This window comes from Pleurodeles waltl, chromosome 1_2 (genome assembly GCF_031143425.1).
Source record: "Pleurodeles waltl isolate 20211129_DDA chromosome 1_2, aPleWal1.hap1.20221129, whole genome shotgun sequence".
NCBI lineage: Eukaryota > Metazoa > Chordata > Amphibia > Caudata > Salamandridae > Pleurodeles > Pleurodeles waltl.
Genome location: NC_090437.1, coordinates 988558337 through 988585823, shown reverse-complemented (window position 1 = coordinate 988585823; position 27487 = coordinate 988558337). Strand labels below are relative to the sequence as shown.

General features: G+C 43.2%; 1 protein-coding gene across 4 annotated transcripts in view; it reads right to left on the bottom strand.

Annotated features, from left to right (window-relative positions):
- CORIN (corin, serine peptidase) overlaps nt 1-27487 on the bottom strand; it is a 1512429-nt gene that overhangs the window by 378297 nt on the left and 1106645 nt on the right. For all 4 annotated transcript variants that reach the window (XM_069201641.1, XM_069201646.1, XM_069201651.1 and 1 more), the window contains exon 10: nt 6177-6284. In XM_069201641.1, the coding sequence (XP_069057742.1) occupies nt 6177-6284 (108 nt within the window). The remainder of the gene's footprint in view (nt 1-6176; nt 6285-27487) is intronic.

Here is a 27487-nt window from a genome sequence, read left to right as displayed (position 1 = left end):
GACCTTCCCCCGTAGGTCGTTCCATCGTTTGCGGATGTCCTCACTATTCCTGGGATGCTGTCCCACCGCGTTGACCCTGTCCACGATCCGCTGCCATAGCTCCGCCTTCCTAGCTATACTGGTGTGCTGCACCTGTGAGCCGAAGAGCTGGGGTTCCACTCTTAGGATTTCCTCCACCATGACCCGGAGTTCTTGGTCCGAAAAGCGTGGGTGCCTTTGGGGTGCCATGGGGTGGTGTGGGTGAGGTGTGGGGTGGTGTATGTGATGATGAGTATGTTGGTGTGTGGTGCTTTGTGCTACTATGTGGTGTGTGTGATGGTGTAGTGTGCCTCAGTGTGTATTGCTATGGATTGTCTGCTGTGTCTCTCTCTCCTTCTCTCAGTAATTGTGGTCGTAGGGGTTTGTGGGTGATGTGGGGGTGTGTTTTATAGTTGATTGATTGTGTGGGAGTGGGTTGTGTATGTGTATCAGGTGTGTGTATTTGTAATTGTCCAATGTACCTGTGTTTTGGTGCTGTGTGTGTATTTTGACCGCGGCGGTGTGTACCGCCAATGGAATACCGCGTTGGAAAGCCCGCCGCGTTGATTCGTGGGTCGTAATGGCATGGGCGTTTTTCTGTTGGCGTGACGGTGGAGGTTTGGTCATCTCCAGTTTATCGCTGCCCGCTGATGTGGCGGCCTGCAGTGGAGGTCGGATTTTTGGAGGTTTGGCCGTTGTGGGTCAGAATGACCGTGGCGGCTTTCCGCGGCCGCGGCGGTGTTATGGCGGTCTTCTGACCGGCGGTAAGCGCCTTTTACCGCCGAGGTCAGAATGACCCCCTGAATCTTAATAATAAGTTGAACGATTTTATGGTGTGTTTGGATGATAGTATGAATGACAAAGCTGTTACATTCTTTTTTGATGTAAATTATAGGTCAATCAAGTCATTTTTAACTAGTTCAAAATGTGACAAAAATGGTAAGCAGGTGGAATAATTTAAGCAGGAATGCCTTATAGAACATAAGAACCTTTGGGCAGCGTGTGGTGAAACTCTAAGTGACCGTGCCACAGTGCAAGACTTTAGGTCAAGATACTAAAGAGCTTTATTGTCACGAATATTCTCTACTAGGGAGGAGGCCTTGACATCCTTAGTAGCAGCAAGTGAGGCAAAAAATAATTTGCCTTTTTGGAGAGTGATTAACTCCCCATACTTTACAGACGTTTGAGGCCCTTGTATGGATGTTGTGATTCCATCATCTAAGTGAGTGGATTATTTTGGTAGCAGGTATGTTCAGTCATCATCTGTGAGCATACTCATTAATGAGTAGACTTTGCCCCAGATTCGGAGTATTGCCATTTATCCTTTGACGTCTCAAAGGTATCCTTAGCAATGTGTCAGGCCTGGTGTGGTAAAACCCTAGTTCTGGACGGCGTGCCAATGATAGGTCAAGATAGCATGCCAGTGGACCTTTGAGGTCCAATTCATTTATGAATGTGTTGAGGGTGGCAGCAAAGGGTGATTTGGCAAGTACATAGTCTCAGTTCAATATTTTACTGATTTTTTTTTTAAATGTGCTGGAATAGACTCTAAATGTTGCTGCCCCATTTGTTGTTAGATTCTTTAGTTAAGGTGATTGGGAGAATATCAAGAAATTAGATGGGAAGAAAGCTCCCAAACCAAAGTTGTGGAATCTGATGGCTCCAGGAGAAAAGGTTGCAGAGAAATTATGTCAGCCCAAACTAGGTATAACGGGGCAACAGGGCAAAGGCTTCTTCACAACTTCTAATGTACTGAATCTGGGCACCCTTTACAGTATTACTTCCTCCTTCTTGCTAGTTTGTTCCTAGTTCCAGTGAAGCTGAATTCCAAGTTCTGAGAAATATCTATTTTTTTAATCTCATGATGACTGTTCGCCATTTATGGTAGAAAATAGAACCAGTTAATAACCTGCTATGTTTGAGTGATGATGGCAAGGGGATACTAAATCTATGGCCACAAAAGGCAATGCAAGGTCCCATGGTCACCAAGACAAGAATTCCTAGATCTGGCATCCTCTTTATTTATTCTTGAACAGGAATAAACTAGGAAATAGGTGCAAGCTTGAAGTGGATGCTGTGGTGTTCTTTCCATGCAAACATGTACATGACTTACACCTTTCTGTAGCTGCTGGGTTATGTGACTTCACAGGGTTCTAGAATGGAATGCGCTGGGAGTCTGGAGGGGGCTTTTTACATTGACTCTGAGCTGAAGGCACTAGAATGTTACTGAGACCTGTGAAAATATGAATAGCTTGCATCTCATGCATCCATTGTTCGAGACTGTGTAAACTAGTCGTTTGCATAGAGGAAAGCTATGAAAACTGAAGCAAAGGGTACCTCATGCCAACATTCGGCTATCAACCTACAACATCTAAGCTTTCACATCTTTTCGCTGAAGACTTAGGCGGTCATTCCTACCTTGGCGGGCGGCGGGCGCTGCCCGGCTGGCGGGAATCGCCAGAAGACCATACCGCGGTCAAAAGACCGCGGCGGTCATTCTGTCTTTCCCGCTGGGCTGGTGGGCGACCGACAAAAGGCCGCCCGCCCGCCCAGCGGGAAAGCACCAGCAACGAGGAAGCTGGCTCCGAATGGAGCCGGCGGAGTTGCTGGTGTGCGACGGGTGCAGTTGCACCCGTCGCGAATTTCAGTGTCTGCCAAGCAGACACTGAAAATCAATGTGGGGCCCTGTTAGGGGGCCCCTGCAGTGCCCATGCCAGTGGCATGGGCACTGCAGGGGCCCTCAGGGGCCCCACGACACCCGTTCCCGCCAGCCAGGTTCTGGCGGTGAAAACCGCCAGAACCAGGCTGGGGGGAAGGGTGTCGGAATCCCCATGGCGGCGCTTCTTGCAGCGCCGCCGTGGAGGATTCACAGGGGCATACCCCTGTGCCGCGGTCAGAATAGCCGCCGCGGTCAGAATAGCCCCAGAAGCACCGCCAGCCTGTTGGCGGTGCTTCCTCCGTCCCCTACCCTGGCGGTCTCGGACCGCCAGGGTAGGAATGACACCCTTAGTGCCTCATTACGAGAGTGGCGGACTATAGACCGCCACACTCGCGGTGGTGGTCTGGACCGCCCCAATGCAGAGGTCAGTCAGGCCACCAAGGAACTGCCAGCTCTGCCAGGATCTTGGATCCCGATAGTCTGAAGGTGGCAGAGGTCCTAATTTTCAAGGGCAGTGCTACAAGCAGCGCTGCCCTGGGTTTACAACCTCATTCTCCGCCAGCGGTTTCATGCAGGTAACACCGCCATGAAAAGGCTGGTGAGAACAGGTGCAGTGGGGGCCCTCCACTGCCCACGCACTTGGAATGGGCAGTGCAGGGGTCCTCCTGCTCAGCACTCATGCAATGTTCACTGTCTGCTGTGCAGACAGTGAACATTGCGATGGTGCTGGTGCAACCTGCAGGCAACAGCATTGCCGTGGGGCACAATGCTGTAGTCTATCGCTGCATAGGCAGTGGTCACCCTGTTGGGAGTTTGTCGGATGGAATTTGCCATCTGCCAAACTCATAATGGGGCCCTAAATGCCACAGCTGAATAAAAATCATACCATTAATTTACATTCCCAGTTAGGTACATGCAATCTATGCAAAAATCAATTTCTAACTGTAATTTGCCTTGGAACACTCAGCCCTTTAACCAAATATGTGAAACCTGTGTTTTGTGACTTTGCAGATATGAGATATCGCCGAATCCATCAACAGCGGTTTAAAGCAATGTATTTTCCAGCCAATGCTATTTCACACCTTTGTGAATCTCTACCTGGAGAGTTAGGTTCAACTCACATCTTGTGTCAGGTTTCTTGAAAGATAGCTGTTCCAAAGAATGAAGGAAGACTTGTATAAAGCCTGAAAGGACCAGGGACACTCATTACGCATTTCCAACTGATTAGGGCAGGTCACACTTTGCAAAGGTTGGCGTTCCCATATCCGCAAGAGTCCACTGCTCAGAAGATCCCCTTGACCCTCCTTGAGATACTACATCCAGATGGCCCAGGCAGGACTGGCTGTTAATGCAGGGACTGCAAGATGCACAGATGTGCATTGATATTACAGAGGCTCCATTAAAATTTAGACAAATCAGATTAAATGTATTTACATATACAGAAGCACGGGAACTACAGCTCCTTGAATTGAAAGGGATTAGGTATGTGGAAATCTTTCCATATTGTTATAGGTTTACCCATCAACAGAATTCTAGACCCCTCCTTATAAGACCTTACTTGGCCCTCTGGCATTTAAGAACTTATTTGGAACACAGAAGAGAGAGAGATTTCCTGACTGCTGCATCTTTCAGCTGCCTCATAAAATATTTTATTCCAATCTTGCCTTGAAGCTCCGTCCCAAGTAAGTGTTCCAGAATTACCAAAGCAAGTTACTGACTGGTCTATGAGTTACTCGGACCTGTCTCTGCTGTGAAAGAGCCCATGAAAGGAGCCAGCTACAACAAGCTATATGCTGGGGTGCTGGCAAGGACTTTGACCTAAGGAAAGGTGCTACTCAAGAGAACCGTGTACCTAGAAAGACTGTGGTTAAGATCTGAAAGCTCCGGTGAAAATAAGAGGAGTCCTGGTGTTCAAAAACAATTTCCTTCTGACTTCTGTTTTGTGAAAATGTTGTCAAGTGACTGAACATGGTGGAACTAAACCTGAAGTCTGTGAAAGTTTGTGCAGCTTTGAAAATTCTTTAGCACATTCATATAATGTGAACTTCCCTTAGCGGATTAAAGTGCATGAAACCAAGGTATTGTACAGTACATCAGGTATTTTGGTCTGCTTTCCCTTAGTGGATTAGAGTGCATAAAACCAAGGTATTGTACTGTACATTAGGTATTTTGGTCTGCTTGCCATGTCCTTTTTGGCAGTTTCACCTTCAGCAGATAACCTCTATCCAAAAGTGTTTTTTTCTTTGTGAAGTCTTTCCAATTATATGTGCTTTGGGTATTTGTTTGCTTTATTTCTTGACTGGATGTTGTTCGCAGGTGCTGCCATACATAACACCTGATACATTTCGTGCTGTACAGCTACCTAAAGTGAACCCATAAACCATAAGGGGAGCTAGCAGTGTCTCTGCAAAATGTTGAATTTTCACCCATCATGATGGATAATGTTAAAAAAGTTGGAGCACCTATTTTCTTTGCTTCTAAGAATGATATAGTGAAATTCCAATCTGATTATTTTAATAAAAGAAAAGATGACAGTTAAACTAGATTCAGAAACAAATTGACTTAGAACTATCTAGACACTCTCAAAGGAGAGTTCAACCTAAAACGAGCCTAAGTTGGAGATGAATGAAAAACATTTGGAACTCGTTTTGGAAATTAGTATTATTAAATAGTGCTCTTTGAGGTAAATAATGCTCCAGCAGGTTTTTAGGCTTTTGTGAATGATAATTTTTAGACCATTATTAGTGTTTGTACTTTTGTCTATTTAGACAATATACTTATCTACTTCCTGCACACAGTTAACATGTGGCAGAAGTATTGTCTCAATTAACGAAGTTAGATCTCCATGCTAAGCTTACAAAATGTGAGTTTTCATCAAAACATTGTAAACAATTACGAAGCAATATTAACAGGCTCTGAGCCCTAATATCATGCCAATTTTTAGCCCTAAACTATACAACAACGTTCCTGCTTGCTCCCCTTTTTTCCTCGTCTCTTTTTCTGTTTTAGAAAAAAAGAATACCAGTAAGGTACCGGCAATGTGCACCTATTTAAATATCCTCCTTGATATTTCAGATTTAAAATAAAATATTGACCAACTTTTATTCCTGTACAGACATCGACAACCTTACAAAATGTTCATACTAGAGATTTGGACTCTCTGGCTTATATATTTTGCAGAGTAAATTACAAAGCTCAACTTTCAAGTTGTCAGATTTTTCTTTAGAAAGTTGTGGTTGATTGATCGTTGTGCAGAGATCTTCAAATCTCAACATATCCAAGGATTAACGTGTGTATTGTCTGGGTGAACACTCTTCTTATATTTGGCTTACAGCCTATCTTCAAAGTCTATCATAGATTATGGAATGCAGGGATTCGCACACCACTTCCTTGGCATTTTTTTGTTTTGAATGTTTCCATCTTTTTTCACATAGACTACAATTCAGTGAATGACAAATATAACTGTAACGTGATCAATGCAACTGAAAATCTGACTTACTGCAGTTGGTTCTGTTGTTGGCCATAGCACAGACGGGACTGCTTCCACATAGATCCAAACAAGGGGGATGGGTACACCTGTTCTCAGCATCCAGACATTGTAGCTGACCTGTATGTAACAAGGAAGACATTACTGAAAAGAAATAACATCCATCTTATAGAATTATCCACGAAACTTAATTGATATATAAGCATAGGACTGAATGAAAATCCGTACATTTGGGAGGCACCAGATGTTGCGGCTTGCACAGAATGCTGTTGCTTTACAGCAGTTTATATTAATAGTAGGACAAGGAGCAACGAAAAGAGGATAGTGACGGAAAAATAGCACAAATACATACTTACTCATCCCTTAACTTGTGGATGGAAGGACACAAACATCAAAATTGGATAAAAGTGAATTGTCTGTGATGGGAAATGAGACAAAATCCATAGATCACATATGGATTGCGACCATCACTCAATTTTCATAACCTGAACTGCACCTCCATCTGCACCAACTACTTTCAGGAATGATGTAAGTCCTGTACCTAGAATCATATTTTCTCATATAGACAGTGACTACTTCCCCTTGCCTGTCACTCTAAATACTGCTCTCGTTCACCACACAACCTAAACTATGCTGCCTTAATTTGCTTTTCATAAAACAAAAGAAGCTTTACACGCTCACTAGACGATCTATGTCATCCAAAAATATTTTTAAAAGTCTCTTAGCATCCTCAGTTGCCATTCTGGCTAGAGAGATCATACATTCCTCCCTTTTATCTGGAGAGGACCCAACAAGCTAAAAATATCTTACTCAAGTCCATCCTACAAAGTAAGGACGTGACCAGTCACATTGGATGAACTACTGACTTAAATCCAATAGACTGTTTCTGGGTAAGCCTTTTGAAAAAGCAGCCCCTCTCCTTTTTCAAACAATATGACCTCAAAAGAGGCACAAAATCCGAAACACACTGGTTTTTAAAACGACCTCAAGAATACCGATGATTCTAATGAAGTCTTCCTTTTATTTGACTTCTTATCAGCCTTTGATCCTGTTTACCTCCACAAACTACTACTCCAAAGACTGTGCAACACAGGAATCAATACAATCCCCAATTGGATCAAGAGTTTCCTCACAGACGTAGTCCACATTGTCCCTCTTCCTCTAATAACTTCTTGGAAGATGTCCCTCAAACCTTGTCAACACTAAAAAAGGAGGGCAGAGGGAGTTTTATAGACCTGCAGTTGTTCACGTCCAATTCATATAACTAACACAGAAAGAAATACCAGGGTCTGGGACTAGAAACCTAGCTGAACAGCAATGTTGCCTTTCAAGGATGAATTCCCTCACCCACTAGAGGTGGCATGCTTGATCACTGGGTATCTCCTTCCACTGTGATTGCTGATCATAGTGCAGTGCACAACCCCCTTTTTGAGAAGGAGGAGCTCTTCAAATGTTTTAGAAGAATTGGTAGAAACGCTGTTGTGAACTAAAGGGTGGTGAGTGACGCTGAGTGTTCAAAAAGTGATAAAGCGATTAAAACTGACTACAGGACAGGTGGACAAGTTTATTCATTCATGCCTAGGTCAGGGCTAAAAAGAGGGAGAAAGGACACTCCAGTGGTTGAGTCACTCAAATAGGGCAACATGTTTCTGCCAGGTAGATCCGAAAAGGAGGTGCATTGGCATACGTCTGGACCTGTAAGTATCACTCCTGCTCAACATGCAGGCTCATACGATTATAAATACAAAACCAATCCATGAGATTAAAGAGCAGATCCACTGTAAATCAATCCACAATCTCCGTGTGTTGTGCCTCAACTCGAGGGGCCCTGCCAAAGGTTATGACCCACACTGGACAGTACTGAAGAGTAGAGACAAAAGGTAGATGCATTTACTTCATGAGCCTTTCTTCAATGCAGCTCTCCCCGCTATCAGAAGCGAAACTCCCCAAAACTCCCATAAACCCTCCATCTTTCAGTAAGGTCAGTGGTGACAAAATACACACTGATGTACGGAAAGCAGCTGTTGGCATCCAGGGAGTCAGGGGAGGCCTCAGCCAGGGTCCATGCTTTAGCGAGGGGCACAGGAGACAAGCAGAGATGGGCTTGGGGAGGGCGCAGCAGGGAAGCGCAGGGTGGAGTGCAAGGGGCATGAGGCACTTCCGGCTCCTCGCTGACACCTGGACGTCTGTCAGTCATGATTCCTAGGCTTCAAGCTGCTTCTGCCATCTTTTGCTTCTTAGTCAATGCCTGAGCGGCTGTGATGTGCCTGTCACGACATTATTGTACTAATAGCCTACACATTAATTAACACTCCAGCCATGCATAAGAAACTGATTAGTTACTTGATTATACATAAGGAGCTCTGAGGACTCGTTATGGGTGGAAAAGCATTATACTAATGCTACAAGACAATCAGGAAACAAGCACTGACAAACCCAAAAGGATTGGCATAAGTATGGTAAATGCTAACTGACTACAGCGTAGGGAGATAATGTGAACACAGATATTATTTGTTTTGCATAATAGCTTGTTTTTACAGAGCTACTGCTGTCACAATCTAGTGCCGTGAAGGCATTTTATTGTAAAATTCAATGGTACTCATGTTAACGACTTTAGAAGGATGGAAGACTGAGAAAGCCCTAACAAATTTTAACAGGTTACATGGATGCCACACAAATCGTGGTTGCAGGAGGTTAGCCCAATAAAGTTAAATGGGTCCAGAAATACTTAAAGACTTGTCACAAAAAGTAGTTGCAGATTGTGCACAAACGTTTTGCAAACCGTCTTTAATTTTACAATGAGAAGGATGCATCATAAAAACTCTAGTTGCAGGCTGTCACAAAAAACTGCCTAATGGATAAGGATTAGGCAGGTTGCTATTTTCAACTCCCTGTGATTGGCTTTAAACACACAGGTGGTAGCCTTGAGGAGCAGCAGACAATCATTTCTGTTTTTGTATTCCTAAATGCCAAATGTATAAAGAAACTGGTGTCATTATAAAAAAAAAATTCCCATGTGAGGAACCATCATGAGGGGAAGGCTCTCAATTACTAATCAATGTTGTGAGAGACAATCACTGATACATATGCCTTACTAAATAGAAGTTAGATGGAGATGTCCCGTCCTAATTGCTTTATGGGTCCCTAAAACTATTTTGCAAGTGGAAAACACTTTCTGACTTATAAAATAGATTCAATACATATCAAAAAGCCATTATGAAGTAGCAACCCCTGTTTTTTTGCAAATAGCACGGGTTGCATTATATAGAGATACAAATTTACTAATAAATTAGTGGCATGGAAGTCAAAATATGGTGACTTATAAATCTTCATTTAAAAGTCTACCAGAGAACATTAGCATGAAATGTAAAAATGTGCACATTTGAAAATGGAGGACATTGTGCCCTTAACTTGTTTGGGCATCGTGTATTATCAAGGCAAATGTTGTGCATTTATATTTTAGTGAACTACTGATGTAAATTAATGTTAAAAATCTTATCTTTAGACATAATATAGATGTGAAAAGAATATTATGAATAATAAATGAATATGATTTAACAGTACTTATATTGATGTATCTGAATTTATTAATGTAGAGTTGTATGTGTGCAGAGAAATAAATATATGTTTTAATTTTCTAACGTTATGCATTAATAATGATTGCAAATAACTGAATTTGTTTTGCAATATGTTAATTAAAGAGTATGCATTAGCATAAGTGTTTAGTAATTAGAATGATGTATTTAGGTTTTCTTCATCAGACGAGGCCTGAAGATTTGTTTTTGCTGCAATAGTGAGAGGTGCTAACTCATCATGTTTCCTTTGACCTAAATTATTTGTTAGGCTGCTTATGTGTGTTATTGTTTAAGAGACAGCAACAGTTGCCCTTAAAATGTAGCAGTATTTATTCTAGTTAACTGATGGACGACAGGTATTAATGAATTCACGTTAGAACTGTTGGAATCATCCTGTGTAACCTGGGAAAAATTAGCAATGTTTCAATTGATATACAAATTGTCATCATTCAACTGAACTGTATGAAATCATCAAGATGACCTCGCACCTTCCCTGAGAAAATCCGGAATAGTTGCAAACCTGATGGGCATCTATAATTTTCATTGGGTATTGGTCTATATGCTCAAGATGAGTCCACACTCCTGACCAATCAGAACTTTATTGACATTTCTAATTAGGGAGAAACATTTGAGCTAAAGGAGAGTCTGTTTCTTGACAATGCCGGAGTCAGCCCTTTCCTACCAATCTCAAAGCTGTGTCCTTTTTACCTCTCATGTTTGCCCATTTTCATTGTCCTATTACCTATGCTGTTCAGTACTAATATGCCCAACATATTCTGAACAGCTCTTACTCTATGTGAAGCTCATGTCAGCACTTCCCTGTATGCTGCTGTCCACTGATGATTTGAAGCTGCAAGCGCTCTAGACTGACGAATCCTTCTTGTCTGCTGTGTTATGAGGAGAGGTATATAATCTGCAGTGCGATACTTCTTGTTTCCTTTTCAGCTTAGATGATTTACACCAGTATTTATTTATAGTGAGTTGCCCTAGTTAGATGATTTTCCAAATTATTTGTGTCTTCTTTTTGATTTGCCCGCATGTGTTAAGCCCGTCCCCACACATGCAAGTCCAAATTCATGATACGAATAGGGATGGCCCAGCCTATAGTTTATATACTGTTGCTTGAACTTGACCAATTACACCGTCAACTGCTTTCAAATCTGTTTCTGCTGCACAAATTATTGTCCTATAAAATTTTGTAATCTTATTGGAGTGCCTATTAGTATTGATTTTTAGTAGGCTACATTTCTTCAGACGTTTCAGTCGGCCTATGGTTTTCATGTATGTTTATAATTTAGTTTTACATACCATTTACATTACCCTGGCTCTGTGGCTGTAGTAACGTTTTGACACTAAATTCAGTTTGGAGTTTTGTTCCAGTGGCCACATTTATTATGGTGTTTAAATTGTTTAGATTCCTCATGTTATTGATTAGTGTTGAATGAATCTGATTACTCCCTCTTCTTCGAGTCCACGGGTTTGGAATTCCTATAGCCCGACACCCAGGACATATTGTCTGGGGTCAAGGACAACATGTTTTCATGTTTATTTTGTCCTTGGGGCAAGTAGGCCCAACCTCCTGCAGCACAAACCCTTTGGCTGCCAGTTTACAGTAAAGGGAACTATCTGTAGCTGAGGTAGTAATTGTGTCCATATGATAATGTTGTTTGAACTTGTATTTTTGGTTCATTAATGCAAAGCCTGTATTATTAGGGTGAGCGCTTCAAGTACATTTTGTAAACTCACACTGCACTACTGACAGTGGTTCCAGTAAAACAAAATGTGACTGTTAGACCTGACAGCCTGAGGGTGGTCACCCCCAACTGTTTGCCTGCCTTCCTCCACTTTTTGACACTGTTTTTGCTGGTTTTAGGACTCTGCGCACTTTACTACTGCTAACCAGTGCTAAAGTGCATATGCTCTCTCCCTTAAAACATAGTGATATTGGATCATTCCCAATTGGCATATTTTATTTATTTGTAAGTACCTAGTAAAGTGCACTCTGTGTGCCCAGGGCCTGTAAATTAAATGCTACTAGTGGACCTGCAGCACTGATTGTGCCACCCACATAAGTAGCCCCTCAACCATGTCTCAGGCCTGCCGTTGCAAGGCCTGTGTGTGCTGTTTCACTGCCATTCCGAGTTGCCATTTAACAGTGCTTGCCAAGCCTTAAACCCCCCTTTTTCTACATATAAGCTATCCCTAAGGTAGGTAAGGGCAGGGTGCTGTTTGGGTAAAAGGCAGGACATATATCTGAGTGTTTTATATGTCCTGGTAGTGGAAAACTCCTAAATCCATTTTCCACTGCTGTGAGGCCTGCTCCTTTCATAGGCTAACATTGAGACTACCCTCATAAACTGTTTGAGTGGTAGATTCTGATTAGAAAGGGGTAAAGAGGTCATTTTTAGTATGGCCAGAATGGTAATACAAAATCCTGCTGACTGGTGAAGTTGGATTTTATATTACTGTGTTAGGAATGACACTTATAGAAAGTGAGCATTTCTCTGCACTTAAAATCCTTCTGTGCCTTACAGCCTGTCTACAATCTATGTCTGGGCTGGACTAGTTGACAGCTCCCTTGTGCATTTCACCCAGACCACCACCAACACAGGATGCTCAGTCACACCTTCATACTGAATGGGTCTTCCTGGGCTGGAAGGGTGGAGGGCCTGACACTTACATTTCAAAGGACAGTGGCCTGCCCTCACACAATGGACTGCCAAACCCGCTACTGGGACTGTGGCAGACAGGGTTGTACTGAAAGGGAACCTTGTGCACTTTAAAACCACTCTTTGGAGTCTCCTCCACTTCAAAGCCACCTTTGGGTATATGAAATGGGTCCCTGACCCTACCAACTTACACACTTCTTGGTACAGACACTCTGCACCCAAAACTGCAACCTGCAAAGAGAAGCTGCCTGGTTGCTTGAAAGAATCACCTGGACTGCTTTTCTGTAAAGGACTGTTGCCTTGCTGTTGCCGTGGTGCCTTGCTGGTCTCTGGCTCTGCTGAGAAGTACTCTCCAAGGGCTTGGATTGAGCTTGCCTTCTGTTTCCTGAAGTCACAGGGCCAAAAAGACTCAGGGGCTCAGCGGTACTATGGAGGAAAGTACTGCCAACAGGCTAGCGGTACTTTCCTCCATATTATGACATTGGCGGTTTGGCCGCCGGGCTGGAGACATCAATCTTCAGCCCGGCAGCCGTCACTTGACTGCCTGCGGGATTATGACCCCACCTACCGCCATGGTTTTCGTGGCTTTCTTACCGCCACGAAAACCATGGCGGTAGGCACTATCAGTGACAGGGAATCCCTTTGCTGTCACTGATAGGGGTCTTCCCCACCCCTTTTCCCCACATCCCTCTTCCTCTACAGACCCCTCCTTCATACATGCCCCTCCCTTCACACGCATACACACACTCATTCCCACATTCATCCAGGCATGCATCCATCCATTCACACACACATCCGCACACATTTACATACATACACGCAGACATGCATTCACACAACTCAACATACACGCACTCACCCCCCCAACATACACACACATACAACATGCAACACACACCCGCATACACGCACGCCAGGCATAAACACACACCCTCCCACCCACAACACCACCCGCCCCACTCCCCTGTCGGAGCACCCACTTACCTTTGTGTAGAGGGTCCTCCGGCAGGAGATGGGACGGAGCGCTGCTGCCAGCAGCAGCGTCTGCCAGCAGAACACCACCAGGCCATATTAATTCTCATAATACGGCTGGTGGTGGACTACTGGCGTGGCTCTGCTGCTGGCAGAAGCGCCACCTTACTGCCGTCCACCGGCATGGCCACAGCCGGATTTCCGTCATCCTTCTGGTGGAAATTCGGCTGTGGTCATATTATGGCGGATGGCTCGTAGCCGCGGCGACGGTCATTTGGCAGCCGTCACCGTGGCGGTAGGCAGATTTTACCACCAATGACATAATGATGGCATTAATCTCTGCAAAGAAACTCCTTGTGCGGCGAAAACTGACGCACAGCCTTCCGGAATCGATGCAGAGCCTACCCAGCGGTAAGAAAATCACTGCATCGCCGAACTGAAACAACGCAGCCCGGCTCCCTGAGTGAAGATCGATGCAGCGCCAGCGTTGCAACCAGAAATCCGACGCACAGCCCACCGGATCGTCGCATTGCTGAGCCGGAACGACGTAGCCCAACTTCCTGCGTGAGGAATCGACGCAGCACCTGCTGTGCGACAGAAACTCTGAAGCTTTGCCCAGCGGATCGATGCAGCACCTGTGACTTAGTCTAGCATGCCCAGGATTTCCAAGCAAGATTGTTCATTAGTCCGCTCAGCAAGATCACTAATAATCTGGAATACAGTATTGCTGAGTGGAGTTGAGAAGAACTTAACAACCATACGAAGTATACATGCCAAGTAAATTGTCTTGATGCCACCTGATTGGTCCTGATGAAGATCCCACCTGAAACTGCTCTAGTCAGGGTTGAAATGCAGACGCCTCTATACGTTGACTTCTAATAATGTATGTGACCTATGATCTTGTACTGAAAATGTCACGTGTTGTAAAGGCTACAGAGTCACCATTGTTTGTTATTACACATCAGCACACTTTTTTTTCACTCTTGTCACAGTCACAATCCCTGACCCATTTTTCACTCTTGTCGCAATCACGATCCGTGACAGTCTCTGGAGCACCTACTTCATGTATCACTTCATTACTTAATTATATACAGAAAATGTTGTTTATTGTTTTGCCTAGGAAGCGCAGCATAAAAGCTTCCTCTGAGGGAACTATTGTACTTGTTATTAGCATTATATACCCATGTTCCCATGAATATCACGTTGCCCAATAGTTATTTAGAAATCCTACTGGAGGGAGAATGGAGCCCTGGAAGGGTCTACCAGCTTTTGTGGTAACGAAAGAGCACCTATCTGAATAGCTCCTGACTCTTGTATGAAGGCTCTGCCTTCCACTTCAACATTATAGCATGAAGCACCGTGTAAAAATGAAGAATTATATTATGCATGGTAGAGCGGGCACTTCAGATATTAAATTGTCTGTCCAATGGAAGTGGAAGGAAATAGCCAACGGACAAACCGAGAGACTAAGGCCCTCATTATAACTTTGGCGGTCTTTTCAGAAGACCGCCAAACCCACGGGCGCCAGAATACCACCAGTGCTGGCAGTCTTCCGACCACCATATCACGAGTACTGAAGGAATTCCTGCCACAATCTGACAGTGTCCTGATGGCAGGGCGCTTCCGGCAGTGGAAACTCCTGTTTCCGTTCCCTGCCGGACGACCTCCTCGCTGGACAAGGTAAGTCAATCGTCTGACAGGGGAGGGGGTGGGAGGTGTTGTGTGTGCATGTGTGAGTGCTTGTTTGTGTGTGAATGCGAGAATTGATGTGTGTGAGTGAACGCATGTATGGATGCATGTGCGTGTATGCAGGGAGTGGGGTGCTGGTATGGAAGGGGAGTTGGGGGCTATTGAGTTTGCAGGGGAGGATTGGGGGGAGTCGTCTGCCGGTGACAGGAAATACTTTTCCTGACACAGGTAGCCTTTCCACCAGGATTTTTGTGGTGGTGCCACCGCCACGGAAACCCTGGTGGAAAGCCAACACATTATACCGCCGGAGGTCTTCAGTGGACCGCCGGGTCAGAGATGCTAATCTCCAGCCTGGCAGTCCAACCACCCTGGTGGTACAAGCGGGGATGGCAGATCATAATGTGGCAGTCTTTACTGCCGGCACGTTAGCGGTGAGACCGCCACCGAAGCCCTGGCGGGAGGGCCTAAATGTTCCTGCAAGCTAGTCCAGAATGTGACTGACAAAGTCTTAAGGGAATGACTGAAAGTTCAGGAGCGAAAGAAGCCGAGGGCCGAATAAGACTAACCCAAAGCCCCTTGCTGTGTACAGAGAGGATGCGCTAAATATAATACATTTTTCATAAATGGCTCAAGTGCCAATACACATTAAACCTAAAATGTGGCAGTCTCAATTAGACTGGCTATACCTATATGCACCTTGTTATAATTTTTATGAACACTTCCTTTGCACTGTAAAAAATGAAAGTGGATCAGATCAAATTATTATTATATCTATATTTGAACACGGAATATTGTATTTTTGGGAAATCGTTCATTTCTTGAAAGAAAATGATGATCTTGCTACCATCCCTCACTTTAAGACAGAATTAAGTAACTGAAACATTATTTCTACCAGCAGCGATGTGTTTTTCTAGTTTAATCTTTCTCACACCCAGTATGGTATGTGTTTAGACACATATAGCAAGCAAATCATGCGTGGTGTAATAAATGGCATCTCAAATGCCGAGAGTCCGGAAAAAACAAGGGAAAATGCATAATTTTTTTTTTAAAGGAATTGCTTCATATGGTCAATTTGTGAAGCAGGAGCACTGCAAGTAATTCATCCAAGCACAAGAAAGGCAATGGTAAATAATGCTGCACATAATGTTCTTGTACTCGTAAAGGAGTGGATACTATATTTAGGTCAAGGCTAAGACACATCTATAGCCTTATTAATGAAATCACAGGGCACAGACATCTGGTTCTAGTTAGCTCTGACATAGTGGCAGTAATTGCATGGGTATCAGATGATATTGTTATGGTCAGGATGGCATTGGAAGCAACACATACGTTTTCTACTCGAAGTAGTACTTTCATTCAGTGCAATGTGCCCCAGTGCTTACTTCTACACGAAGGACCCACTATGTATTTTACAGGAAACATGCTGGCCATGTTGGTAGAGGACTTGTTTCCCAGAACAGGAAGGGATGCTTTCTCTCTTTGAGCAGTTTTGCTGAGTATGATGGAGACGGGCAACAGCAACATTTCTGGCAGCAGCCATCACTTGCCCCCGCAACCCACGCCACAGTGACATGCGTGTTAGAAGGAGGACCACACCTCAGCGGGTTCCTCTTCCTGGCATCTGTACACCACAGTGGTTAGGGCGCTGTCAGCCATGGTGTTGAGAACAAGGCATAAATAGGTGGAAAGATGGAACCAGTAGCGGCTGGGACCATTTGATAGTGGGGGGGGGGCATAAATGTTGGGTATTAAGCGTTACGTCGCAAGTGTGCAAAGCACGCAAGCATGACCAATGGAAAGGGTGTTTGGGGGTTCTCCCCCAGTGAACATTTTAAAGAAAACAGTGGCAAAAGGTGCATTTCAAAGTAACTTTGAAAAAGGAAGGAGATTTATAAAGCAATTGTGAATGTGCACTCTTGAAATACTGAAACATATTAAAACCGCCTCATATCTTACTGCATTAAATATGTTTCACAGTTACTGTGGTGTTCAAATTGTACAGTACACCGAAACTATTTAAATGTGGCAGATCAGCAATCTGAAAACTCACGGAAGGCAAATTCATTTGCTTCAAATGTGAATGTCACCCTCAACGCTGGGAATAACTGTCAATTAACAAATACAAAAACAGACCGCAAATTCAATTGTTTTAGATGTGAATGTCACAGTCTACAACTCTGACCAGCTTTCCCCTCTTCAAGACTGTGTGGCATTATTTATGTTTACTTTCACTCCCTACACTCTGGCAGGGAGCAGTAACCAGGGAGAAAACATTTCATCTCAAAATGTATGTCTTCACAGCTACAAAACCAGTAATTTACTGGACTTTCAGTTGCAACAAAAAAGGGGATCACACAAATACCAGTGTCAGGTGCCTTCCCAAGCATTCACAGAAATTGAATGTCATCACTTTTCAAGATGCCTCAGGCTACGGTAGGGTACCCACGGTCCATTCCGACTTCAGACCAGAGAGATAACAAGAGTCGGTTGTGACCCTGTGGTCGCTGTGTGCTAGCACACTTCGTTGTGCAGTTTGTCTGCCCGTGTTCCATAAGGGAAGTAGCTTGGAGACCCTCCCCATCACTTGCGCAGCTGGTTACTGGAAAAGCTGCCTTCCAGGAGATGTACACCTGAAACGTGCATCACCCACCCCACATACAGGGTCCCTGCTACGCACATGCATTTTAAGTAGTCTGTCCAGCCCAGTGTTCCATCTAGTGTCACAGACACAAACCTGCTCTGACGTCTGTAGCATTAATGGCAGAGGTGTCAACTTTGGAACTGGGAAAGTGGGTTTGAGTCTAGGTGCCACTGGGAAAGTGGGTTTGAGTCTAGGTGCCAGCTGACCATCCTGTGATTCTGGGCAATCATAATCGCACTGTGTCTAAAAAAAATAATGTGACCTTGTGTAATGTAACTGGTGCTCATGTAAAACTCTCCAGTACCTTCCGGTTGAGATCACAGTATATGAAAAAAGTACACACTCTGCTGCAAGAACATCACAAGACCACGTTCAGCTGCATGGCATTAATCTACAAAAGGGACAGTAGCCTATTCTCCCCCACCCCCGCCAACGTAACATCAGCCAACTGAATGCAAAGTATACTGTGCCTGGTGGGTTACTTTATAGTATACAGAGCATCTACAGTATGCATCCATGGCACAATTCATGAATTTACCTTTCATGGATGTATGCATCCATGGCACAATTCATGAATTTACCTTTCATGGATGTATGCATCCATGGCACAATTCATGAATTTACCTTCTGTATGCACTTTACATGTGTGCATTATCTGTGAATGTCCGAGTTTGTCTGCATGCTTCTGTGCATACCTGTGAGTACATGCGAGACATCAGAGATAGAGAGAGCAAAGCTCCTTTGGTGAAGGCCCTACTAGTAGCCAAAAACAGCCAAGCTAGAGTCAGCAAAGTTTCCTGTGGGTAGGGCCGGTGCAGTTAGATGAGCTGTCTGTGGTAGCAAGAACATATCACCTGCAGTTAGTGCAGCTCACGCGGAATCAGTGCAATTATTTTTTTAATGTTGAATTCTTCCCAGCACAGTGACAGAAATGACTTTTTGTTAAATCTTGTATTCTGTAACACCTCTAGCTGACAGCAGGCGATAGGTGGGCACACAGGACATCCAGCAAGTGAAAAGGTGGAGGTAGTATGAGACATGGGGGACCTGCGTACGCTGTAGAGCAAAAATCTGTTCACAAAATTTAAATATAAATGTATTTATTATGCAAGGTACGTAATTTAAATGAGCTCTGATTTAGAGTGCGGTTAATTGAAGAGAATAAGACAGCCACGGTTGGTTTTCCTGGAAAGCAGACTCGACGCATAGTACCTGAAAAGCATTTTACAAGAAGCATGTCTTTTCTGAAGAAATATTCAAACTCTTTTACTGGTTACCGCATCGGTTTACTTTGAAGTGTTTTAATAAAAGATGGTTTGCATCTGATACACAGCTTGCTGCATGTTTGACAGTTTCTGCATACACTGTACTCACCCAGCAACCACCAGCTCCAGAATGTGGATGAGATTGTTGTGCAGCTGGCAGGAGCTCAATGTGGTACCCCTTTGGCTGCAAAGTGGACCACTGAAGTTCTACCTAGGCTCAGAGGCTGCTGTCTGGTGTTCTGGTCCACTCCAATTCGAACCTAACCAATCCTGCAGCTGCTCTGATGCTGTTTTCAGCATGAGAGCAGAGTCAGGATCAGATAGAGCAGGCTAACCCAGTGCTCCTTTTGAGACTGGGGTCTGTGCAATGCCCCGACTGTTGTTTAACACAGCTGCTGAATACGTTTGTGCAGAAGTGTGCCTACTGGGTTGGCTGTCTCAAAACAGCCAGCCAGTTCGACATACGCACTCCGTACGGGTCATCGATGCTGCTGCTAATCAGTCAGAGAATCACCCCTGCTCTCACACTCGCTGGTGGTGCACACATATTAAAATGGTAATGTGTCCATTTTATTATTTATGTTGGTTTACGGCTGCACCCACAGCAGGCAGGGCAATGCTCCTCCGCCCTAAAGGAGGAACTGCCGCTGGAGAGAGCCCATCAGCAGGCAGCACTCTAGGGGGCTGGGCGGCAGCAGGTCAGTGCATATAGCTTCCATGACCAGGAACAAGAACATAGGTCTGGAACTGAGGGGGATCACAGCCTTCATTTCTCCTGTGCATCAGGTCAATTAACAGTGAAGTGTGACTGAGCACTTCCAAACACCAGGGGACTACTCACAAGAGAGAAGTCCACGTTGCAAGCGGGTGATGTTGGAGTGTAAACTTTTAGTAATGCTTTTAGTGACCCAGATGTCCGCAGAAGGTTTCATGTTAAAAGCTTAACGTAGAGAAAAGCTGCACTGACACATATTTGAAAGGTGCTCACGGTTTTATTTTGTGCCCAACACCATTGTGCCTACCAGAACTGACAATGTGCTAACAAGATTAAAATAATGTTAAAGTGTATTTTACACATTGAAGTAACTGCTAGTAGTGAAATGAATTTGATTTATAATGTTTATTGTGTGGTTTATCAGTATGAAGCTACGTGTGCATACAAATAAATGCACTTCTCTGTCATATCTGATGTGATGCTTTAACAAATATTGCATTTATTAATTAAATGTTTTACATATTCTAATGACATATTGATGCCAACCACTGAATTGTTAAATCAGAGACATTCATGAACTTTACAAAGGGATGGACTTCGTAAGTTTCAGTTAGTTCTTCTCTTGTCCCTTGGATGTTCTTTTAAGTAGTTTCTCTGTGCAGCTTGTGCTCAGCACTTATCCTGATGGTGCTTCTAACAGGCTTGCTGATGATCTACATGCTTTGCTGCAGATGTTCTCTTGAATGCTGCCTCTAGGAGAGGTATATTTTCATGCGAATGCTGTGTTTCACCTGATCTGTTTCATCTAATTGAAGTCAGCATGCTGACACCTGTTTAATTCATTTTTCTGGCTAGTTAATTTAGTCCGAGATAGATGGCTTTCCAAATTATTATTTTTTTTCTTTTGTCTTTTATCCGCATATGTAAGCCTGTTCTCACACATGCATGTCCTAATTTGGTTAGTTATAGGGATAACCTATGTCCAACTCCTGATTTTTGACCTCTGTTTAGTATGATTTGTCAAATATCAACTCAGTCTGATTTGAGACATGTTTCTGTTGTTCAAATAATAACATTGATGTTATGCGTTATTCTGCTTGAAAGCTTAATGGTGTTGATGTTGAGTAGATTAAACTTGTTTCGCCGTTTTGGACAACAATGGTGTTCATTTACCTTTACAATTGGATTCTGTGCACATTTACGTAATTCTAGCTTTGTGGATGTGAAATAAAGCATTAAACGTTTACTGATTGGAGTTTTCCTTCCGTGGCCACATGGGTCATGGTGTCTAAATTTGTTGAGATGAGAGTTAATTGATTATGTATGGTTAACCACAGTCTTCACTGAGTCCAAAGGTCCATCAACCTTGGTGAAGAGTTTCTTATTCCTTTGGAGGATGATAAAAAATGTGTTAACAGTAGCACTGGTGCATAAAATGTTCACACTAAACCTGTCCCTACATAGCTGATCTTTATAAAGCAAGGAGTGGAGTACAGGGTTGTTGCAGTCTCCTAGCTGTTGTGAGTAGCTGGTGGCCGAGATGCACACTTAGGTACAGAGTGCAGTAGTTGACTACATTTTTCGGAGGATGAAGGAAAGGGTGAACAGATAGTGCTATGGTTTTGTTGGCTGTTATCACTACCTTATCTATATGTTACAGTTACCAAGGTCAACTGTCCCAAATGAAGGGGTGAAAGTAGTTGGCATCTGAATACAGAAACCTGGAGGTAATGAAGAAAATTCAAAGTCTTTCGAATTTCACCCTCCCATACATACAGACACGCATGTACAAGAAATTTTAATCAACAAAGCGCTGCTCAAGAAATTTATGAGAATCGAGCAAAGTCAAAAGTATGGTTGCCCCCAGGGGTGGATCCTCCGCAATGGCGGAGGTGTATCACCCTCCCCCCCCGGCAAAGAGCCAGGAGATGAAAAATAAAACATTAGTTATACTATTGTTTTATTTTTCATCTGCTGGCTCAGCCAGTAGTACAAGGAGGGGCAGGTCTGGGGCACAGGAGGTGGGAGGGGGAGGAGGGGAGAGTGCACCTAAGTGCGCATGTGTGTTTGGCCAGCAGTCTGAGGCTGGACAAATGCACATGCACACTTAAGTTTCTCCAGCCTGGATGTGTTTAATAGCAGGGCTGGAGAAACTGCACAGACCCCAGGGCTGTGTCTGAGCGGCAGTCACTGCGGCTCAGACCATTCCTGATGCTGCTTTCATGCTAGCTTTTGCGTGAAAGCAGCACCAGGAATGCTGGGGAGCTTGTGCTAGTATGCCAGTGAATGCTGGGACACCAGAAGAGGAGTGAGGCAGCGGGGGAACAGCGGAAAAGGTAAGGTTTTTGTTCACCCCCTTTCCTCGTTGTCATCCCCCTTTTGACATTTGCGGCAGCTGCCACTGGTTGCCACCAAGCACCTAGTGCTTTGTATCTTAGGAATAGTTACTCAGCGACTGAGTGTTCTGACACGTCTAGTAAAAAGGTTAAAGTGCCTCAGTTGTGTCCGACTTAATGAAATAAATTACACAAACAAGGATGTAGCAGAAGAGGAAATTTCTTACACTCATAAAATTCTGCATTCACATTTACCAGACCAATAAACAGGATTTTACTGAATAACAGCAAGCTAGTAAAGAGACAATTTTAAAGCAACACCAGTCCGTTTCTAAAGTGGCCCTCTGGGTATTAGCAGACTTTGCTGAGAAGAAATCCTGTACGTTCTTGATAGTGTTGGGCTGTGCCTTCCACTTCTATTTACAAGAGTCTGGTTAGGCCTAGCTAGCTACCATGGTTCTAGCACTGAAATATTATTATCTCAGAATGAATGACAGCAAGTTAGCCAGCCTGTGCTTATTTCCCGATGGACTTGTGGAAAGGAAGCTGCGTTTCCCATCTAGTAACCTGATGAGCGGACTGTGGTGGATTTGTAGGGTTAATGAACGTAGTAGATCCTTCCTGGCCGCCTCCTTTCCTGAACAGATGATATCACATGTATGGTATTTCTGTGCAGCAGCAAGCATGGAAACTCTTTCCTTCCATTCCTCAGTCCCATCTGAAGGAAACCTCTCCGGAGAAGGGTACTCCCCAGCTGGCAGAACATGCTGGAAACTTACAACCAGCTATCACTTTACTACCATTACGACTGCTGTGGGCTTTTTTAAGCCAGCCAGTGCAACACACTACACATTCACTGTATATTTATAATGCATGCTATAACTGATGACCTCAGGCAGGCAGAAGTGTACAAACATATCTACTAGTTGGTGGGCAAGCCTAGGAAAAGTTTTTTATGGTATTCCAAAGGATCACAGAATAAAAGCGGGGGGTAGATTTACTAACCTTTCATGCAATTCAGCAAGGCAACTTGGTGTGCTGTGTTGCATGAAACTGGGAGTGCAGAAATGCATCAGCTCTACTAAGATATGGCTTACTTGTGCTCTCTCATGGCACTGGCCCACTATGTGCTGCCTAGCACCAATTCAGGCACCCTTGCACCTTGGTACAAGGGTGCCTATGTTATCGGCAGGATTGTTTTTGTGCAGGAAGAAATACCTTCCTGCATAAAGACAATCCTTAGAGGACTATTCCTCTTTCTATGTGTGCCGCAGAATGCACTAGTAGCATTTAATTTACAGGTCCTGGGTACACGCAGTACCACTTTACTAGGGACTTACAAGTAAATTCAATTTGGCAATTGGGTATAAGCCATGTTTAAAGGAGAGAGCACTGATTAGCAGTGGTAAAGTGCACAGAGTCCTAAGGCCAACACAAACAAATTCAGAAAAATACGTTAAGTAAAGACAAAAAGTTTGGGGATGATGGCCAAGGCCAACAGGAGGTTAAAGTCTCTATAATACATTTCATACTTAATGAAGACAAGGAGCCATATTAAACCCTTTTGTAACTCTACAGTTCTGAAGATTTGTTTTATCAAAACTGTGATATCACATAAATTGTGTGGCCCTGAGTATATTTCTTGTACAAGTGTCTATATTTATTGTCCTTAGCAATAGTGAAAAGGGGCCAATACGTTTCTCCAGAATTCTTATGAGGAACCATTGAGAACACTGCCATGTCAACAGAACTCCGAGATACTCTACTGAGTCCTTCTCAGATTCACACTTTTCAGGCTTAGCTACCACATGTGGGAAACTCTCTCAAATAACGTTTTCATGTGCTTTAACAGATGTAGAGAATATCAGTGTACCATTCCAGTATACATAACATACTAATCAAGAATGTGATCACATTTGGAAGCCATGAAATGTTAAAAAATGGTTGGCGTATATTCCTAGTGACAGAATGGTAGTCTAAGTTTTTTGCACTCACTACCTTCCTTAAAACAAATTAGGCTTTGGATATATATGGATCTAAGACATATCCAAAATGTCACTTATTAAAGCCAATGGATAATGATCCTGTCAACATATCAACATATTCAGTTCTCGACAGCCAATATAAGGTTAAAAAAAAGAAAGAAGCACCTCAAAGTGGATGAGATGGGACAATTAGGGCCTGATTCTAACTTTGGAGGACGGATATACCACCTACCGTATTACGAGTTCCATAGGATATAATGGACTCGTAATACGGTAGGTGGTATATCCGCCACTTTTGGGACGGTTTAACACCGTCCTCCAAAGTTAGAATCAGGCCCTAAGTGTATTATTCAGACTTTCTGGAATTTAGTTCTTTCATATTTTCCTGCCAGTTCCCAAAAGGAATAGATACACCAGAATGGAACAGTACTATTTCCCAGCTATTTGGCACAGTCATTCTTGTGTTGAGGAATCAAAGTGTGTTGTTTCTGTTCCAGGTCTCTATTTTTAAAATGTTCAGTTACTGAAGACACTTCTTTCTTAAACACTTAAATAGGTGCCCAGTGACCACTAAGTACACAATTATCACTGACAAAGACAGGACTGGCAACAATAAACTGTTTTACCGAAACTATTTGTAGATTATAATGAACAATTAACTCATTTCCAAATGACCTCCAAAAACTACAATTACTGTGTTCGAATCTTGATGCAAAAGCCACCTTCATACAATTCATGTCTTTTTCAATATCCAAATGAGACAACGAAGGAAGACAGTGCTTAATGGAAAACTCCACCTGGACTCCTGATGGCTCGCTCAGACGCCACACCACAGCCTGCCAGAACTGCTCCAAGCTGAGGCAAGTCCATATCATGTGCAAAAGGTTTGCTCCCACATCTTGGGCACTCCTCAGTCCTATTCAGGTACATTCTACTAAACCTTAATGGCTTTAAATAGGTACAATAAAGCTCACAAAAATTAGCCAGTTTAAAACACGAGTTACTAGACACCTTTTGGACCTGTGCACATGCTCTAGTTCAGTCCTTCTCCCTCATTGGCTCTGGTAGATCAAAATTCCCATTTAGATTTAATAAGATATGAGGGCATCCTGTATCACTTGGTATTTTCATGTTAACCCCTGACACTTGTCTCCGGTTGTAAATGCCCACCACTGACAGCAGGTAAGCGGTGGGGAGGATGGAGAGACACGCAATGTGTGCCCCTATCATCTGGCCACTCAATGGTTTTCAAGTACACTTAAGAACCCCTCTGTGTTACTGTGTTATATGCCATGCACTGTGTTATGATCACTGTTCGAGAAAACCCAATAGAAAAATAACAAGAACTTATGAAAATCCTTCCCTCCTCCCCAAGATAAACACCCCGACTCGTGTGTGCAATGTTTCGTCATTTAGACTACCACTGGGTCTGACCTTACCCACCTACTCTGTCTAGTAGGCCAGTAACTGTAATGTTAACAAACTTTATGACTAAGTCCAAACTTGAAACTGCAATTGAGGAGGGGCCTCGCTGGCTTCACGAACAGTGCACCCAAGTGGGCCCAGCTCCAGTCCTGAAGAGCTAACCTTCTCAGTGCCCCTCACTAACTCTGCAAGAGGTCAAAAACTATTGTTTTATATATTTGCCACTGCATATCCCAACTTATTAATGCCAGTTCCCACCATACACATTCCCTCACTTTGCAAAGAACAGGTGTGCCATGTTAGTATCTGTCTTATTCACTTTCCCCAGCAGTATCTTTAACCACATTCCAACTATATCACTACGTTATGATCAAAATTGAACAGCCGGTATTTCCGTCAGATAGACATCTCCCACTGTGTTTTTTGGATACCTTTTCAAACCTTTGATCATTTCTGCCGTCGACAAGATGGATACTAAGGTTTCCCTGTCTCCATTATGGGGCGGTATTCTGTTAACATGTAGTACTTGGGCGAATATCTTACTATTAACTATTTTTTACTTGAGAGATATTTCGCTGACAGATTATAGGCTGTTTTACCTTTTACTAAAGTATTTTTTCAGTATTATTTCGTCCTTTCAGTCTAATGGAGGACCTTCGGTTCCACATTATTGGAGATGTTACCTCCAACATCTATATACTTTCAAGATGGTGCCCGTATTTCGCTTTAATTGGTGCAGTCCACTTTCCATGTCTTACTAGTAAACGCGGGGACGCTTCAAATAGAGTCTTCCCCGATCGGGCGGCTTCGACATAATTCTCCGTTACTGGGAACGCTGCGGATGGATTGGACCGCGGTGGGGTTCCCCATGTAGATTTAAATAACCAGGATTTGATAGGTGAGTGGTTAAGGGATTATTATAAACTGGTTATATTTTGTTTCCTTGAGATTGTTTTTCTTACATAGAAGCGTTGACTTTCGAACTTACGTAGTTCGGGCTTATCACACGGATGTTTTTCTCGTGTTCACTTTACTCTAGGTACGCATGGTGATGACTTCAAATCGTTATTGATTGTGAATGATTATAGTATATTAAGGTTTGTTGTGGCTCACCTACCTGGGTGATTTTTAACTATTTTTTAACTGTTTGGTGGCGGTCTTTTATTCGGGATGGTATAGGTATACTGGAGAATTTTAGTATGTAAATTCTGTCTCTGCAGGTCATGCATTTATTATTAGAAGATTATTTGCGCAATACACTATAAATTGAAGTTAAGGTAGGTCCTTCAAGATTGATTGGAGGATATACTATGGGTCGCTATTAGATCTTCCCCTGTCATACTTATCTGTACATTTTGGAGGGACTATTGTTAAGTTTTCACATTAACCTGGCCCCTATCCTTATACTCACAACCAGGCTCCACTTATATTTAGCTTTCTGATGGGGACGTGCACTTTTGACTTTATGAACCTTTAGCACTTAAGGACATTGCACATGGTGCTCTGATTGATATGGCTCCATTTTTTAATTGACTCGGATATTCCCGGGTGTTTGTACATTTTGATATATATTGTAACTGGTAGATTATAGTTGTATTATTTTGATTAATATCACATAAGTCACAATATAGCATGTTTCCTTTTTTCTCACTATTGTCACCGTTTGAGTTGGTTGTTTTCTGCTCATTCCATTGACCTATACTCTATATGTTAGACGTTGTTCTTATTTACTTTCAGCCCTGATGAAGTCCCTAAGAGAACATATTCTCATAGGATGAAACACGTGTTGGCTGTGGCTGTGGTGGCTATTAAAATTATTGGCCATGTCTACTACATAATGCTTTAATTTCAAGGACGATCTTTGTTTTGAACTCTATACATCATAAATAAATGTGGATTTTGAGACCTACTCAAGATGGTTGTCATCATACAATGAAGATTGGATATATTACTAACTTATAAGTATGGATTCATGAGTGCCCTGACATTTGTTTTGTCACTGTCAGTTTCCCTTGAAACATTAAAGGACTAAGGAAGATCCTCTTGCCAGG